At 52.1% G+C, this 17,247-nt stretch overlaps 1 protein-coding gene across 1 annotated transcript; it reads right to left on the bottom strand.

Moving 5' to 3' along the window:
* Positions 1-8,424: 8,424 nt before the first annotated feature.
* PROK1 (prokineticin 1) lies at positions 8,425-13,381 on the bottom strand. The gene is made up of 3 exons (XM_069570991.1): positions 13,310-13,381; positions 10,252-10,377; positions 8,425-8,544 (listed from the first exon to the last, which is right to left on the bottom strand). The coding sequence occupies exons 1-3, from the start codon at positions 13,379-13,381 to the stop codon at positions 8,425-8,427; spliced, it is 318 nt and encodes a 105-aa protein (XP_069427092.1).
* Between the last annotated feature and the right edge of the window lie 3,866 nt (positions 13,382-17,247).

Here is a 17,247-nt window from a genome sequence, read left to right as displayed (position 1 = left end):
GAACAACCCCCACCATGCTCGACCACCAGGGAGGGTTGGGGCCACATTGCTGTGGGGTCTACCTCACAACAAACTGGCGAGATGGCCAGAGTCGCTGTCCACATGTAGCGGAGGTGCAAACAGACTCTGAGAGCTGCCTCACCCCTAGCGGAGCTGAGCTGAGAATCTCAGCCTCTGGCCCCAGTGTCACCAGGAGGGGCAGGACCATCAGACGGAAGGGCAGAGGGAGGACGGAGTATGCCGTGGAGGGGAGAAGGCAGGTGGGGGCAGAGGGCAGCATCTGGGAAGGAAGCTGGGAGATGCTAGGGGAAGCACAGGACCCCATTTCTGATTGTCCCAAGCTCCCCAAGGGCTCAGGGCATCTCTGGGGCAAACAGCGAAGCCCTTCCTGGCCCACAGACTTTGCCATCCCCGTGGGTCTCCCCGGCCCAGGGCTCCTGGAAGAATGCAGGCTGTCCGGGGACGTGGTGGCCATAGGTAGCCTTGCCCAGGATCAGAAGTGCCCACAGGCCCTGTTGGAAGGAAGGAACAAACACCTGGAGAGTAGACCACTGACAACACTCCTTAGTTACTTCACAGCTGCCCTTGCCAGTGAGGACCCTGGGGCCAGAGACTCTACAGGGAGCCCAGCTGGCGCTCAGCACCCCGCTGGGGCCAAATCCTCCTGAGAGCGTAATTCTACCTAACCCCCAAAACAGTCGTCCCTTTGCCTCTCCCAGGGCCTCACTGAGCCCCTTCTCAGTGTCCCTTCCTGGAAGCTAGTGAGGCCAGGTAGGCAGTCCCCACAGTGAGCTCTCAGAGGTGTGTCCCCTCCCCACACCTGGGAGTGAGCTGGGGGCTGCCTCGGCCCATGGGGCTCCTTGCAAAGTTCTCCATCCCCAGCAGGCTCCTGGGGCAGGACAACCCTGAGCCGAGGGGCCTGGGCCCCATTTTCTGCTGCCCCGTCTCCCAAACACCCCCTGCTGACACGGAGCATCCCATTCGGAGGCTCAGGCCCAGGTTTCCACAGCTGGGCCCCAGATGGGGGCCTGGGAACATATGTAGGACACGTGTTTGCCTCTTGGCTGGGGCCTCGGGGCAGCCAGAGCCGCCTCCTCACCTGCAGGGCTTCCCAGCCTCCAGGTGGGGCCCCAGCTGTCCGCCCTCAAGTGAGCGGAAATTACAGCCCCACGGGGGGCCTCCCCTCTCTCCTCATGGTGGCCCCCTCCTTGTGTTCCTCTTCCTCCTTGGTTTCACTTCAGCGATTGAGGTTTCTCCAGGGACAGTTGCACAAACCTTGAAACCTAATTTTGGATGGACACAGACCCCATCACATTCTCCCTGCCTTCCCTCCTGTCCTGCTCATCCTTGTTTTAATATTAAGCCCACGCTCTAGCTCGACTGGAGCTTTTCCTAATGGAAACTAGTCTCTTGGTCCCTTGGGGGAAAAGTAGAACTTTCATCATATGTTTATTTCCTCCAAAGGTTGGGGAGACAGACGGGTGGGGCAGCGTTTCTTGGGAAAGGAGGCACCGGGACCACCAGCATCAGTCACAGCTGGAGGGGGCTTGTTGGAGGCCCCACTGAATCTGAGTCTCTGGAGGTAACCCAGGAAACAGCATTTGAACATCACCCTTTGTGCTTCTATGTACACTAAGGTTTGGGAACTGCAAGTCTACAGAGTAAACGACATTTTCTAGTCCTAGCGAAACCAGCCCTGAGATGCTTATCTCAGGGGACACACATGCATTGGCAGGTTTAATTTGAACACAATCTGAGAAGAGCCAGAATAAAATTCAGAGCCCACACTCCTTATGCTTTTCCTAGAAAAAAAAAAAATTGTATAACGCAGTATTAAGATCATAGCCCATATTGAGCAAACATTCCATTTCACTTGGAAACAGTGACTCATATATTTAAGCAGGGTATTAAGAAGCTCTTAGATAAGATTTGTGTAGCTATGTTCCCAAATGGAGTGTTATTAAGCTTTTCCCACATAAACCTGTGCTTTTAAACTACATCATAATAATGGCACACAGGCCGGACAAACTGAGATTTTTTCCTACTGCATTCAAATTCTGGGAAAGTGAAACGCATCCAAGAGCAGGTGTTTGTTTCTTCCTGGCAGTTTTACAAGTCTCTCACAGGGGAGATGCGTCAGATAACTGGCTTAGTGAGCCAGGCAGACAGATCCCAGTGCTAACTGGGATGTCTTCATAAATAAACAAAAAATGTATAAAACATTCCCATGGAGCTTCCACTGGCCAAGGCCGCCCTAAGCTCTTCTTGTGCACTAACGTCTAATTCTCACACCAACCCAAAGGGGCAGGTACTATTGTTATTGAACCAAACTTGGGACCCTTTGCCCAAGTGCAGTAGAGCCAAGACAACAGGTTGTGGTGAAGCAAAGTACAGTGTTTATTGCAGGGCTCCAAACAAGAAGTCCTGGCAGCTGAGACTCAAGATCCGAACTCCCCAACTTTCCAAGGGCAGGCTTTTAAAGACAAGGTAAGCAGGAGTTCCCTGATGGTCCAATGGTCCAATTCCCTGATGGTCCATGCTTCCACTGCAGCGGGCATGGGTTCAATCCTTTGTTGAGGAACTAAGATCCTGCATGCCACAAGGTACAGCCAGAAAAATAAAATAAAGACAGGGTGACGGAGAGGGTTCCAGGGTGTGTAATCAGCTCATAGACATTCCTCTTTTGGTTAGTAGTGAGGTCATGGGGAGTCAGCATCATCAACCTTCTGGTTTCAACCCGTCTGGGGTCTCTGTGCTTCTGGGCAATATACAGTCACTTAACTTCTTCCACCTGGTGGGGGTTTCAGTATCTGCAAAACAACTCAACGGATATGGCTCAAGATATTATGTAGAGCAGAGAAGGCAATGGCACCCCACTCCAGTACTCTCGCCTGGTAAATCCCATGGACGGAGGAGCCTGGTAGGCTGCAGTCCATGGGGTCACTGAGGGTCGGACACGACTGAGCGACTTCACTTTCACTTTTCACTTTCTTGCATTGGAGAAGGAAATGGCAACCTACTCCAGTGTTCTTGCCTGGAGAATCCCAGGGATGGGGGAGCCTGGTGGGCTGCCGTCTCTGGGGTCGCACAGAGTCGGACAGTCGTGACCCCACAGATGGCAGCCCACCAGGCTCCTCCGTCCATGGGATTTTCCAGGCGAGAGTACTAGAGTGGGGTGCCATTGCCTTCTCCACAGAGCCCCTGACGGGGAACTAGATGTCCTTGGCTTTGTTTAATGGCTAAACTATTATTTGTCTCATTTGACTGTTTTCCTTTCTGCATTTTCTCACTTCTCAAATTAAATTTATTCTTTGGAACTCTAGCAAGGCCTAGGAGGTGAAAGTTTTTCTACAAATAAGAGGCAGTCAGAGAACATGCAGAGGTCTGTCTGTCCAGGCAAAGCCCCATAGGATTCTGCTCAGTTACACTATTATTATTATTGCTGCCCATTTTACAGATAGGGAAACTGAGGTAGAGAGGCTTAGTAACTTGTCCACGGTTCCTATCTAATAAATAGCCTGACCAGGGTCCAAACCCACAGCCTGTGCTGTTACCGCTGTGTCACCCCGGTAGCAAGGTAACTTTGCTGCTAATTCTGTGAGAGTTGCCAAATGAGCCAAATGCAAAATGACAAGAAAATGTCAAGCTGCCATTTGACAGATTTGTTTACTTGGTCTTCAGGGCTTAGTTTCATGATGAAATCTCACAGGTTTCTCTATGCCTTGTCTCTGTCAGAACTATGCCCACGGCTTCTTACTCATCAGCCTGTCTGTCTGCTTAGATCCAGTTAATCCTCCTCACTAATCTTCAGTCCCCAAATTAAGGCCCCTCTGTCCTCACTAGGCCAGGGGCTTTTCCTGCCCCTGAAGACATGAACCCATTCTGGGGGCTCTGATCCCTTTTAAAAACCACACCCGTATTTTTCCTTCACATCACACTCATATTTAAATAAATCTAATATACCTATGATCCATGAGCAGTAGAGCCTTCCAAGTAGGGGTCTAACACAAGAAAGAATATTCTAGATGGAGGGCTCCAGATTGTGACCCTCCTGCCGTCCTAGGCCCAGTGGTCCCCTTGAGGCCCACACACTGTTCTCTCAGGCTTATGGCTGGCTCCAGGCTCCCACAGGAGCCTTTCTTTATAAACTTTGAGTGGAAAACATCAGTGGAAGTTTATGGAGGTCGAGAGGGGTGTCAGAGGACTGAGGGGGAGGCCAACAAGGAGAGGATCCTGTTTCACCATTATTCTTGCCCAGAGTCAGCTGTCCCAAGCCTCTGTCCTCTGGCTGTGCAGCTGCTCCAGCCACGACCTTCACCATTCAACCCTGGGAACACAAACAGGACTCAGACACTGCCCTTCCTTCTCCTGCGGAGGAGGCTGGCCGAAACATGAGAGCTTTCTAAGGACAGGGGTTAACTCAGGTCCTGAGGTGTGTCCCAGTCACTGTGTCGAGGGATGAAGGTGGAGGTGGGGGACGCATGTGGGTTAATCTGCACGATGCTTTGAAGTCACAGGACATGAGAGGAAAGCAAAGCATTCCCCATAGAGGGAACTGCCTGGGCAAAGTTACACGTGGCGTCTTCCACAAACCAAGACAGTCCTGAGGTTGGGAGGGCTGGGGGAGACAGTAGGAGAGCAGAGAGGGTGGCCAGGCCAGACCACAAGGAGCTTTTCGCTTCTGGACAAGACAAGCTTTCTCCTTTGTTGCAGAGAAGCCTTCTGGGGGGTTTTTGATGAGGAAAGAACCGGGCAAATGTGCTGCCTAGAAGGATGAGTGGTGGGCATGCAGGGCTGAATTCTAAGGAGAAACTGGAGGCAGAGATAATAGGTAGAAACAGTTGCCGTGGATGCTGAGGGGCAGCACCCAGTCCTTTTCCTCTGACCCCCATCCAGCACCACTCTTCTAATCCTGGAGAATCCGTGAGAGGAGACGTCCCACAGGAAGATGACAGAGGCTTCCAGGAAAGAAACTTGTAGGGTGGAACTGGAAGCCAAAGAGCAATTAAACATGTGTCCTGGCATGCCTCTTCACCCAGGTGGAAGCATCATCCCTCTGAATCTCTGACTGAGCATAACACCTGGGATCTCTGGGGAGCGGTCCCCATCTGCTCTGAGAGCTCCCTTCTTTCTGATGCGGCCATCTATTCCTCCTCAGCTCTTCTGTGCCACCCCCATGTCAGCCACTAGATGGCACCAGACTCCACCAGCTGAGAAGGAAACCTAGCGCGTTTGTGCAGTCCTTTGCCTCTCTTTGCAACCCCATGAACTGTAGCCTGCCTGGCTCCTCTCTATCCATAGAATTTTCCAGGCAAGCACATCGGAGTAGGTTGCCATTTCCTTCTTCAGCGAATCTTCCTGACTCAGGATGGAACCCACACCTCTTTCGTCATCTGCTTTGCCAGGCAGGTTCTTTACCATTGTACCACCTGGGATTTGGGCCGATATGGGGCGGTCAGACTGTCACTAAAGGAACCCACATCTTGAAGGGCTGTCCATTTCACCTAAGTCTAATTTAATTTAATTCTTCTAGAATGCATTTTTATTGTGGGTGTATTATTCTTACTAGTTGGTTCTTTTATAACTATGAAGACAGTGAAAGTGTTAGTCACTCAGTCGTGTCCGACTCTTTGTGACCCCATAGACTGTAGCCCAGCCAGGCTCCTCTGTCTATGGGATTCTCCAGGCAAGAGTACTGGAGTGGGGTTGCCATTTCCTGCTCCAGGGGACCTTCCCAACCCAGGGATTGAACCCAGGTCTCCTTCATTTCAGGCAGATTCTTTACTGTCTGAGCCACCTATATATATATATAAGATATAGTCTTCATATTTATGAATATTCATGAAGAATATATCCCTAAATGTAAAGAATTCTCACAAATATACTTTCCTTGGGCTTCCCTGGTGGCTCAATGGTAAAGAATCAACCTGCCAAGACAGGAGACGTGGGTTCTATCCCTGGGTTGGAAAGATCTCCTGGAGAAGGAAATGGCATCCCACTCCAGTACTCGTGCCTGAAAAATCCTGTGGACAGAGGAGCCTGGTGGGCTACAGTCCATGGGGTCACAAAAGAATCAGTTACAACTGAGCAAACAAACAACATACTTTTCCTTAGCTTCCCTAGCCTCCCCTGTGATCTCTTCAATCTAAAGGGAAAAAAAAGCAGCAGGGAACTGGGGCAAAGACCAATTATCAGTTCCTCAAAATTCTGATATAAAAAGTGAGAATCAGTCGTGTTAGATTAAAAGGATGGTTTGGCCCATCGACAGGTCTACAGATCAGCTGGCTCCCATGGGAATGAAAAGGCAGCTGCAGGCTGCATGTCAGCAGCCACAGGGTCCCTCGTGCCTGCAGCCACCCCGCGTCTCTGCTCCATCACACTGCTTCCTTCAGCGATGCCCCACCCAGGTCAGCTCTGCTTACAGAGGGCGACTGGCTGGGAAAGCACCGCACACAGCGTGACCTGGCAGCAGCAGGCGGTTCCTGGAGATCCAAAGGACAGGATGGACAAATTGGATTCCTGGACATGGAAGGGAACTCTACATTTAGTACCTGAGCCTGAAAGTCAGGAGCCAGGAGACTCAAGGGCTGCAAGAAGTGGGCAGATGAGCAGAGCAAGCACCAGTGTCTATCAATTGAGCCAAAATCAAAGAGCAAGCCCTGTGTGGGGCCCAGGCCCAGCCTGGGTGGGCCCTGCAGTAAAGCCTGTCCTGAGCATGCCCTGAGCAAGGTTATGACAGGGTTAAGGGCAGAGAAAGGAGGGCAGGACCCTAGGACTCAGAAACCAGTCTCCTTGGAGGCTTCTGAGAGGCAGAGGATACAATATACTTTTCATCTTATATTTTGCACTTCCCTAGACTAAGAATTTGGAGAAGAAAATGGCAACCCACTCCAGTATCCTTGCCTGGAGAATCCCAGGGACGGGAGCCTGGTGGGCCGCCGTCTATGGGGTCTCACAGAGTCGGACACGACTGACATGACTTAGCAGCAGCGGCAGACTAAGAATTGAGGTGAGGAAGGGCCACAGGGCTAGCACTTAAGGAATACTCCGGTCCCTGGTTCAGACGCAGAATCAGGGCCTCACCAGCCCGTCCCTGAAGCAGACTTTCTCACCATACGTGGTGACCTGGTGGCATCGGCTATTTGACACTCGACAAAAGGGACAAAAGGGCTCAGCTCACAAGGCCTCCTGCCTCCAACCCAGAAACCCATTTCAGCCATACCCTCCTCATCACCTAGAGCCCACTGAGCTGCCTCGAACCCTTCATGCAAATGGACCCTGTATCCACTTTCTCCAAAAAAATTGCCCCAGAGGGGAGGAGGGATTCCAGTCACATCCCTCTCCTACCCGGACGCAGCCCGGCCCGGCCCCCTCCCCACATCCCCCGGCACGGCAGGAACACACAGCCGCCTGACCCTTGTTCACGCTTTTATTCTGCAACCAGCAGTCAGCGCGCACAGCCACAGGCGTCACCACGCCTGCGCGAGCCTTGGGCAGGGTCCAGATGGGAGGTGCTGAGGGGGACTGGGGTTGTACACCAGATGGAGGCCAGTGGTGTGACACCCAGACAAACTGCTCTGAACTTCAGCCAACTGTCAGCCTCTAGAGAAGATGCCGTACTTATAATAGATGTGGGGCACACACAGCCTGGCCATGGTCCTGGGTCGCGGTCTCCTCCTGTGCCCAAAATCAGCGGCCCGCCGGCTAGCCCCCATCTCTCCTCCAGCTGAGCAGAGGCCAGAAGCTTCCTCGAGGTCACACAGAGACCTGCTCTTGGCCCTTGGAAGGGGGCTGTTGGAGGGAACTCACTCACGGCCTCATGAACCACCACTGTCTGCATTTCACAGGGAGGCAGCAGGATCCGCGGCTTCACCGTGAACTGGCAACATGCTGGGAGCGGCATGGGAGGCCTGCAGTTCTGACCCAGCGGGCTGGCCGCAGGCTGAACCCACAGCAGCCGTGTGGAGGCCGACTGACCTCTTGGGGCCCCATACTTTGCACGAGCTCACTGATGCAGGCAGAAGTGCACCTGCCGGAGGGGAGCGGCAGGGCCCAGGGAGGACGGTTCACCTGTGGTGGAGGAAGGGCCGGGCAGGGAGAGACACAAGGAAGGAGTACGTCCCTGTTACTCACCACCCCGAGGCGGCCTGAGCAGTGCGCCCGGGCTTCCTCCAGGACCACAGCCACCTGCCAGGACCCCACAGCCGGCCGGGCAGACCGTAAAACCCTGTGACGTGTGTCTGCGTCAGTGCACGTATGTGGGCAGGGGAGCAAGGGCGTAGGTCAGCAGTGCAGGGAGTGGGACAGCAGAGGGGATGCGGGGCTGGGCCTTTCAGCAGAAATAAAAGTCCAAGGGAGACCACCGCAGGCTGTGCTCAGAAAGAGGCCCGGGACCCCTGGTGGGTGTCCTGAGACCAGACACTCCTAAAAGTTGATGTTCTTCAAGTTGGTGGAGCAACGGTACCTGCCGTCCAGGCCACGGGAACATAGCAGGTTGGGCAGGCAGGGGCAGGCATGGTGCTGCCGTTTTCTGAAGAAGGGGACCTGGGGAGAGAGAGGAGAGTAGATGTCACCTTCACCAAAGGGAGGCGGGCCCCCGGGGGGAGCCTCTGGCCGGCCCATCCCTGGCTGAAATGTCTCATCACCTGCACCCCAGCACCACAATAATGGCTTTTATAGAGGAGGAAACTGAGGCACAGAGAGGTTAAGTATCATGCCAAGGTCACACAGCCAGTTTGTGGAGGAGCCAGGGTTTGACCTCAGGCAGTCTAGCTCTGACACTGTGATCAGCCACTATGCAATATGGCCCACCCGCCTATCCCCCAAACTCCACGAGCCCCCACACCACCCACCGGGGGCCCCCCGCTGACCCAGCACACCCACTCTCACAAATTCACACCCACACCGGTGATTGAATATCAGTTGTAGCTCAGCCATTACACTCTCCACCCTGTGTGGGTGTCGGGGAGGTGGTTGCACAGGACAGGGTCCCTGCCTGGTGACTCACACCCACGGGAAGGCTGAGCCACTGAGGGTTCCTCAAGGAGAGTGAGTAGGAGGGGTTAGGAGTATAGATAAGCCGCACAGCCTGGGCTCAAATTAGGTCTGCCAATTCCCAGCTGTGTGACAACTGGCAAGTTATTTAGCCTCTCTGTGCTTCAATTTATTATCCGTAAAAGGAGTTAATAATAGTGGCTACCACATATGGTTGTAAATAGGTTTTCATGATAAAGAGGTTTAAATGTGCAAAAACATCACTTAGGATGAAGGTTGGCACATGGTAAGCACTCGGTGTATTGCCTCTGCTGCCTGCTTTGGGAATACCCCAAGGCTACAGGGACTCTGCTCTGTCTCCCTCCCCAGCTCAGCCTCCTCACGCCTAGGAGGGCTGCCAGGGAGGATCATGGTTGGAGGATGCTCCTGGGTGCAGGTGTGCTCCCCAGAGGGGCTTGCAGGGCATCTTGGCCACAGAAAGCCCAGGGAAGGGGGCGCAAGCCCACAGGTGCTGCCGCAGCCACCTGACAGAAAAAAAGGCCGTGGGCTCATTCTGTGGTCTCTGGGCTGGGGGCTCCTTAGGAAGCAGAGTGGGTGCTGGATGCCTAGGGCACAGAGGAGTGAGTCTCCTTAAAGTATGTGCCCTGGGGGCCTGGCCAACCTCACCCTGCACGCCCCCTCATACTCAGGCTCTGGGTGGGAGCCCACTTTACAGTCTTACTGCGTTGTGTTCTTGAGGGGAGAATGTGTGTGTGCGTGCTCAGTCACTCAGTCGTGTCCAGCACTTTGCCACCCCATGGCTTGTAGCCTGCCATTCTCCTTTGTCCACGGGATTCTCCAGGCAAGAATACTGGAGTGGGTTGCCATTCCCTTCTCCAGAAGATCTTCCCAACCCAGGGATCGAAACTGTATCTCCTTCATCTCCTGCATTGCAGACGGATTCTTTACCACTGAGCTACCTAGGGAGTCCAGAGGGAAGAACCCTGTGCAGTAAAGGGCGTTCAGGAGACTCTCAGAATCTGAATTTATCAGGTCAGAAACTTTAGGGGTGTCAGTCTACTCCCCTCTGTATGCATGAGGTAACTGAGACCCAGGACCTTCAGCAAATGAGGAACAGCCTCCAGGTCTAACAGGCTGTGTGATTAGGACCCCACTGTACCCCAACCACCCCCAAAGTAAGGAGGTGGCAAGAAATCCCTAGATTGGAGTCGGAACACTGGTCCAGCGCCTCGTGCCTTGAGCCAATGTGAGCAGTACCTTGTGGCTGCCGGGGTGGCACTCCTCTCCTGCCCGCCCCAGCGGGGTGCACACCCGCAGCCCACGCAGCCACAGGCTGACCGCACAGCAGGTGCCCGCCCTGCACTGGGGATCCCGCTCGCAGGCCTGCAGGGGGAAGACAAAGGGCCGTTAGTGCCCGTGAGCACCACCCCAGAGAAACCAGACGGGAAAGTACATCCAAAACCCCTTCAGAGGGGTGCTGGGAGCGGTACCCAGGCCCCAGCCCCCGGGACACCCGGGGCCACCCCTGCCCCTGCCGAGGCAGGAAACTCAGGGCTCAGCAGGGCAGCAGACTTGGATCTGAGAGCCCTCTGAGCTCCTCTGCGGCCGCTCAGCAGGGAGGCTCTCCTCTGACAAGGCTGGAGCTTAGGAGACAGAGCTTTTCTAGCACCAGGGGATGCTCAGTGGATGCTAATGAGGGGGAGGGTCCCAATGGCCTGCACCCCAGGGTGGTCCGTGTCAAGTTTCTGCGGACAGGGACCCTCCAGCCCTCATCCAGCAGTACTCGGGGCTGGTGCCTCTCCTCCCCACCACGGCCCCCTCAGTCCTCCCTGGAAACCCAGTCTCATCTGAGAGGCCAGCACCCCCCAATAGGTATTTCCCCCCAGGGCGTCTCTGCTGGCCTGCCTGGCCCCTATGTGACAGTTGGCAAGTTATTTAGCCTCTCTGTGCCTCAGTTTACTACCAGTAGAATGGGTTAATATTAGTAACTCCTCTAGCATGGACTCCTCTGGATTGGGCTCCCAGAGCAGGGGCTGTGTGGCCCTGCCTGGTTTCTGAAAGGTACCATCTATGTGTGTTTTCGTCACTCAGTTGTGTCTGACTCTTTGCGACCCCATGGACTGTAGACTGCCAGGCTCTTCTGTCCATGGAATTCTCCAGGCAAGAGTACTGGAGTCGGTTAGCTTTCCCATCTCCAGGGGATCTTTCCAACCCAGGGACTGAACCCGGGTCTCCCGAATTGCAGGCAGATTCTTTACCATCTGAGCCACCAGGGAAGACCCACACAAACCTGCTTTAAGCAAAAGCCTACATTAAGGAAAACAGAACTAAACTTCTCCAGACTCAAGAGAAGCCACCTTGTTGAAGCACCCCACCTTCCCATTTCAGAGATCTGTGGCTTTTCTCAGCTGAAGCTGGGAGCTGGGTTTGGGTTGGCCCTTTTCCATTAGGCTTCCCTTGTTGCTCAGCTGGTAAAGAATCCGCCTGCAATGGGGGAGACCTGGGTTCAATCCCTGAGCTGGGAAGATTCCCCCTGGAGAAGAGAAAGGCTACCCACTCCAGTATACTGGCCTGGAGAATTCCATGGACCATATAGTCCATGGAGTCACAAAGAGTCGGACACGACTGAGCAGCTTTCACTTCACTTCTTCTCTACTGGGCCATGGAGTGCCCTCTGGCTGCCTTGTGGGGCACTGCAGTAAAGCGGGGCATGCTGGGGCTGCTCGACACTCCGAGGAGGTGCAGGGGGCAGTCATCTGGTCTCCAACCTAGTCAGCCGGTCCCTGAAAGCTCAGGGTCAGCGCTGAGTGGACTCCACCTGACTCTTCTGCCACAGAGGTGTGGCATCACTGTCCCGCCTGGGAGGAGGGCCCCTCCAGGACTGAATTTGGGACAGTCGTGGTCTAGGGAGCAGGGCACTGCGGGGATGGTAGAGCCCAGCCTCTTTCTGAGAGTCAGACGGGGCAGCAGCAGGGCTCGGAGTGCGGAGGGAGCAGCTCTAACCACTCTGAGTACTCGCAGTCGGGTCTGCTCTGTGTGGCCCTCTTCTCTGTTTTCCCAAGGGTCAACTTGGAGGCTCTTCTAGGAAGACATTTTCCCATCTCTAAGCCCTCCCTCCTGCCAGACCTGCTTCTGGGCCAGACTCAGGGTCAGCCTGCTGCCTGGTGGGGTAACCAGGGCTTCTACCCTCTGCTCTCACCCTCCCAACCTTCAAGCTGCACGAGAGGAGGGCAGCCTTCTGTAGTCCACATTCATTAGGTGCAATTCTGTCCTGACAGTTGTATTTATGGTTTGGGTCCCAAAAGCATTGGCTTGCCTTTGATGTTTGTTCTGCTTTGAAACTCGGTCTTTTTCCTCTAAAAGGGAGAAGAAAGAGACTTCGCTTTCTGTGAACATTACAGTTAATCCAGTTCCAGGAATGGTTTGGCCTTCTCTACATTTCCATTTTCTGTGTAAAAAGCTGGAGGAAGTTGAAACAAAAGTGAATGTCTCTTTTTTATTGTTCTAGTGGCTTTTTATCTAGAAACCTCCCAGGTCAGTCATTACTTTCTGTTTTTATAAGAATGGTCCCATCACCATCACACAACCTGTGCCCATGAGAGGGTGGGTCCAGGGGAAGTCAAACTTCTGAGGGAGAACCACTATTGGGGTGTCTTGAATACTACAATGTGCCTGCACCCACAGTGGGGCTGGATTTCTGCTTGTTATCCAACACTTGTTTCTGGGTCACTTAGCCAATTGTTGGCGTCACCTTTATTCCTATCAACTGGGCACAGAGTTAAAACATATAAACTGCACGGGGAAAGAAAGAGTTTCAAAATCGACTTTCTTAAGAGTAGAGAAAGCAGAGATTAAACATACCCAACAGAAGCTAAATAAGGTCACAGCCTTTAATTAATTCAACTTGCTATGAAAATTACACTTGACATGTGAACCAAACCATGCATGAAAACTAAAATTTACACCAAAGATAAATTAGTGCTAATCCACTTTTTTTTTTTTAGTGCTAATCCACTTTATAAAAGATTCTTTATTACTCAAAAATCTTCTTTTGACCAAAGGTCCAAACTTCAGAATTTGCAATGCTCTCCTCATTTATTGAAAGCAGAATTTGATTTACACAGTTTCTCTGAAGCAGATCCCCTTTATCGAGGTCTAACTAACGTGAAAACCCTGTGAGATGACTCTCAGAAGTGTGGTCTGGAACTGGCTCCCATGCCCTTGGTTTGCCTCCTGTGTGGTTCCTGGGTCCTGTCCCATGCAGACCCTGACATCATCCCAAAACCCAGGGCAGAGAGAATGTTGGACGACTTACCCCAGTGATCACGGCACAGTCAGACGCGGTCACCAAGAGGAGTATCACTGAGACTCGCGCGGCACCTCTCATGGTCACTTGGGGTGGAGGCAACCACTGCCAGCTCCGTTGCCTCCGCTCGGCCTCAAACCTGCCAGCTCGGAAGGCCAGGCTCTCCTCTGAGATTTATAGCGTCCGATCCAGGCTGCCTGTGGATGCTTTGTCTCCACTCTTGCCCATGACACTGTTATTCAGATGATCTCAGAGATGGAGATGAGACCTGAATCCCAAATGACATTGAATCACCATCGAAACCAATAAAGATGAACCATCGGCGGCAGTGACAGTCGCTCTGACTCTCAGGACGCAACGATCCAGTCAGTTCCGTGCATCGCACCCCACAGTCCTGTCGCCTCTGGGGCGTCCTTCTATTCTGCTTGGGGCCAGGGGAAGGCTTTGGTAATAAATCAAGGGATTAGCAACATCACCACTCACTCCTCCCTGCACCAAACCCAGGATCACCAGCTCCTTCACACTCAAGCGAATAAGAATGATCTGGGCTCTTCCTGTTGGCTCAGCACTGCTGTCGGAGTGAGGGGCTGAGACAACATAGTGAGAAGGCAGTGTCCTTGGTCCCCTAGAACAGGGGTCCCCAACCTCCAGGATCTAATGCTTGATGGTCTGAGATGGGGCTGATGTAATAATGATAGAAATAAAGTGCACAGTAAGTGTAATGTACTTGAAATCATCCCCAAACTATCCCCCCAACCTGGTCCGGGTCCATGGAAAAACTATCTTCCATGAAACTGGTCTCTGGTGCCAAAAAGGTTGGGGACTGCTGCCCTAGAAGGTAAAATTCCAATAGGGAGACGTAAGACAGTGAGAAAACAAAGCCAGGTTTGTGGGGTTGATGTTCCTGAGAAGTTCATAAGGAACTGCCCTCTAAGAGGCTCTGGACAAACACCAAGTGTCACTTGGCTCAGGAACCAGAGGGCAGAGGATGAGCCAGTTGACAGGTCCCTGGGGAAAAGCGTGCTTGAGCTGGGTTTCAGCTAAAGGTACCAGGAGCCATGTGCCTTCCTGTTCTATGGGTTGAGCTTGACCTTATCCAGGGGCTAACAAACATGGTGGGCTTGGACACCAGTCTTGGGGAAGGTGAATCTGGGCACAGCCCCTCCTACCAACTGATGGACCTTTTATCAGACAATCCCCACAGTGATAAAAGTCCCTTCTCTCTACAGTGATAAAAGCCACTATTGCCCAAGAAATGTCCTCAGTTCAGTTCAGTCGCTCAGTTGTGTCCAACTCTTTGCAACCCCACAAACCGCAGCACACCAGGCTTCCCTGTCCATCATCAGCTCCTGGAGTCCACCCAAACCCATATCCGTTGAGTCGGTGATGCCATCCAATCATCTCATCCTCTGTTGTCCCCTTCTCCTTCTGCCCTCAATCTTCCCCAGCATTAGGATCTTTTCAAATGAGTCAGCTCTACATCCTGCAATATGTTAATAGGTGTTGCTACTGTTATTGCTAAGTTGTTTCAGTCATGTCTGACTCTGTGCGACCCCACAGACGGCAGCCCACCAGGCTCCCCTGTCCCTGGGATTCTCCAGGCAAGAACACTGGAGTGGGTTGCCATTTCCTTCCAGTGCATGACAGAGAAAAGTGAAAGAGAAGTCGCTCAGTTGTGTCCGACTCTTAGCGACCCCATGGACTGCAGCCTACCAGGCTCTTCCATTCATGGGATTTTCCAGGCAAGAGTACTGGAGTCGGGTGCCATTGCCTTCTACATGCATACAAATACATACATATGAGATTTCCACAGTAGAAGCTTTGGGAAACTGATTACACAGTTCCACCAGCTTTTTTTTTTTTTTTTTTTTTTTACCACAGGACTTTTCAGGGCCTTTTATACACTAGTAAGCACTTGAAACATCAAGCAAGGAAGTGCAATTTGTAATTATTTCCTGAACAGATTAATCCATCCAGCACTTTTTTCTGAGAGTGTCTCAAGGGAATGTGACTCGCAGGTAGACGCGTTTACCAGCGTCTATGAGTGAGAGAGTGGGGAAGAGAAGAGCAGCTCAGCTTCACAACCATGAGCAGAGTGAGAATCGCAGTCTAGCCTCAGTCTTCTCATCTGTAGCATGAGGGTGAGAATAGCACTTACACCATGGGCTTTTGTGAGTATTTGTCCATGTATTCATGTATTCATTGACTATATAGTTAGTCACAACTACTGTATTGGAGGGCTCAGACGGTAAAGAGCCTGCCTGGAATGTGGAGACCCAAGTTTGATCCCTGGAGAAGAAAATGGCAACCCACTTCAGTATTCTTGCCTGTAAAATCCTACGGATGGTGGAGCCTCGGGGGCAAAGTCCATGGGGTCACAAAGAGTAAGACACGACTGAATGACTTCACTTTCACTTTCTTTTCACTATATTGAAGACACTATTTTTGGTGCTGGAAATAGACCAGTGAGCAAAGCAAGATCCTTGCCCTCATGTGGGGGAGACAGATAATAGACAAATAAGCAAATAGATTTATAATGAAATGGCTAGGGGTGCCGAGTGCTGTTAAAAAGGAAGACAGGGGGACTCCTCTGGTGGTCCAGTGGCTAAGACTCTATTCTCTCAATGCTGGGGCCCTGGGTTTGATCCCTGGTTGGGGAACTAGATCCCACAACTAAGACCATTTGCAGCCAAATACATAAATAAAAATAAATATTTAAAATAAAATGGAAGACAGAGAGGACAGCAGAGCATGACAAGGTATGGTGCTTTAGATGGGGTGAGGGTCTCTCTGAGAAGACACTTAAGGACCCTGATGAAGTGGAAGAATGCACTGGGCAGAGCCTGGGGGGAGGAAGCAGTGCAGAGGCCCTGTGGTAGGGCCTTCTTGGCCAGTTCCAGGAGCAATGAGGAGGGTGGAGAAAAGGGGAAGGAGGAGGGAAGGATGCTGTTGGAGCAGGAGCGGGGGCCACACCCTACCAACCTCGCAGGGCATGGTGGAGGCTGACAGCAAGGGTGATGTGCACCCTTGGAGTGTTTGGAGCAGAGGAGGAGCAGGATGTGATTTACACTTTGAAGGATCTCTCTGGTGGTTTGTGGAGAATTAAGTGAGATGCTGCTGCTGAAGTGCTCAGCATGATGCCTAGCACACAGCAGCATTTGCAACTATTGCCATTTTCTATCATTAAAAAGATGGGTCTATGGGGAGAAGGGATAGTTAGGGAGTTTGGGATGGACATGTACACACTGCTATATTTAAAATGGATAACCAACAGGGACCTACTGTACACCACAGGGAATTCTGTTCAGTGTTATATGGCAGCCTGGACAGGAAGGGAGTTTATACGAGAATGGATAGATGCGTATGTATGGCTGGATCCCTGCACTGTTCACCTGAAACTACCACAGCATTTTTAATCGGCTACACTACAATACAAAAGTTAAAAAAAAAAATTAGATGGGCCTGAATGGGGGACAAGAGGGAAGGACTGGGAGTTTGGGATTATCAGAGGCAAACTTTTATATATAAAATGGATACACAACAAGGTCAGACTGTATAGCATGGGGAACTTGTATTCAATATCCTGTAATAAACCATAATGGAAAAGAATATTGTATAATTGAATCACTTTGCTGGACAGCAGAAATTAACACAACATTTTAATCAACTATACTTCGATTAAATTTTTAAAACTGATGAGCCTGTCTGCCTTCATGTAAAATTCCCCTTCCAGGTGAGAATCAAAATAATATGGTTATGGCCCATCTGTACACTGTGGCACTGAGCCAGACACACCACAGGAGAACCAAGAGACCACCACCTGTGGGTAACTTACAGAGGGAGAGGGCGGCATTGTGCGGGTGCTGGGAGGGGCACAGAGGCAGGCCGGCCTGTGTGCTTCAGGGGCCCTGCACAGACCGCCAGTCTCACACAGGTCACTTCGCAAG

The sequence above is a fragment of the Ovis canadensis genome, chromosome 1 (genome assembly GCF_042477335.2).
Source record: "Ovis canadensis isolate MfBH-ARS-UI-01 breed Bighorn chromosome 1, ARS-UI_OviCan_v2, whole genome shotgun sequence".
In the NCBI taxonomy this organism is placed as follows: Eukaryota; Metazoa; Chordata; class Mammalia; order Artiodactyla; family Bovidae; genus Ovis; species Ovis canadensis.
The sequence above is the reverse complement of the archived record's forward strand: the minus strand, read 5'-3'. Positions and strand labels throughout refer to the sequence as shown.

Coding starts and splice junctions, on each gene's coding strand:
- PROK1 (XM_069570991.1), bottom strand. CDS start 13,381: ATGAGAGGTGCCGCGCGAGTCTCAGTGATACTCCTCTTGGTGACCGCG. Junction 10,378..13,309: donor ACTGTGCCGTGATCACTGGG/GTAAGTCGTCCA, acceptor TTCCCCCTGCAG/GCCTGCGAGCGGGATCCCCA. Junction 8,545..10,251: donor GCCACCCCGGCAGCCACAAG/GTACTGCTCACA, acceptor CTCTCTCCCCAG/GTCCCCTTCTTCAGAAAACG.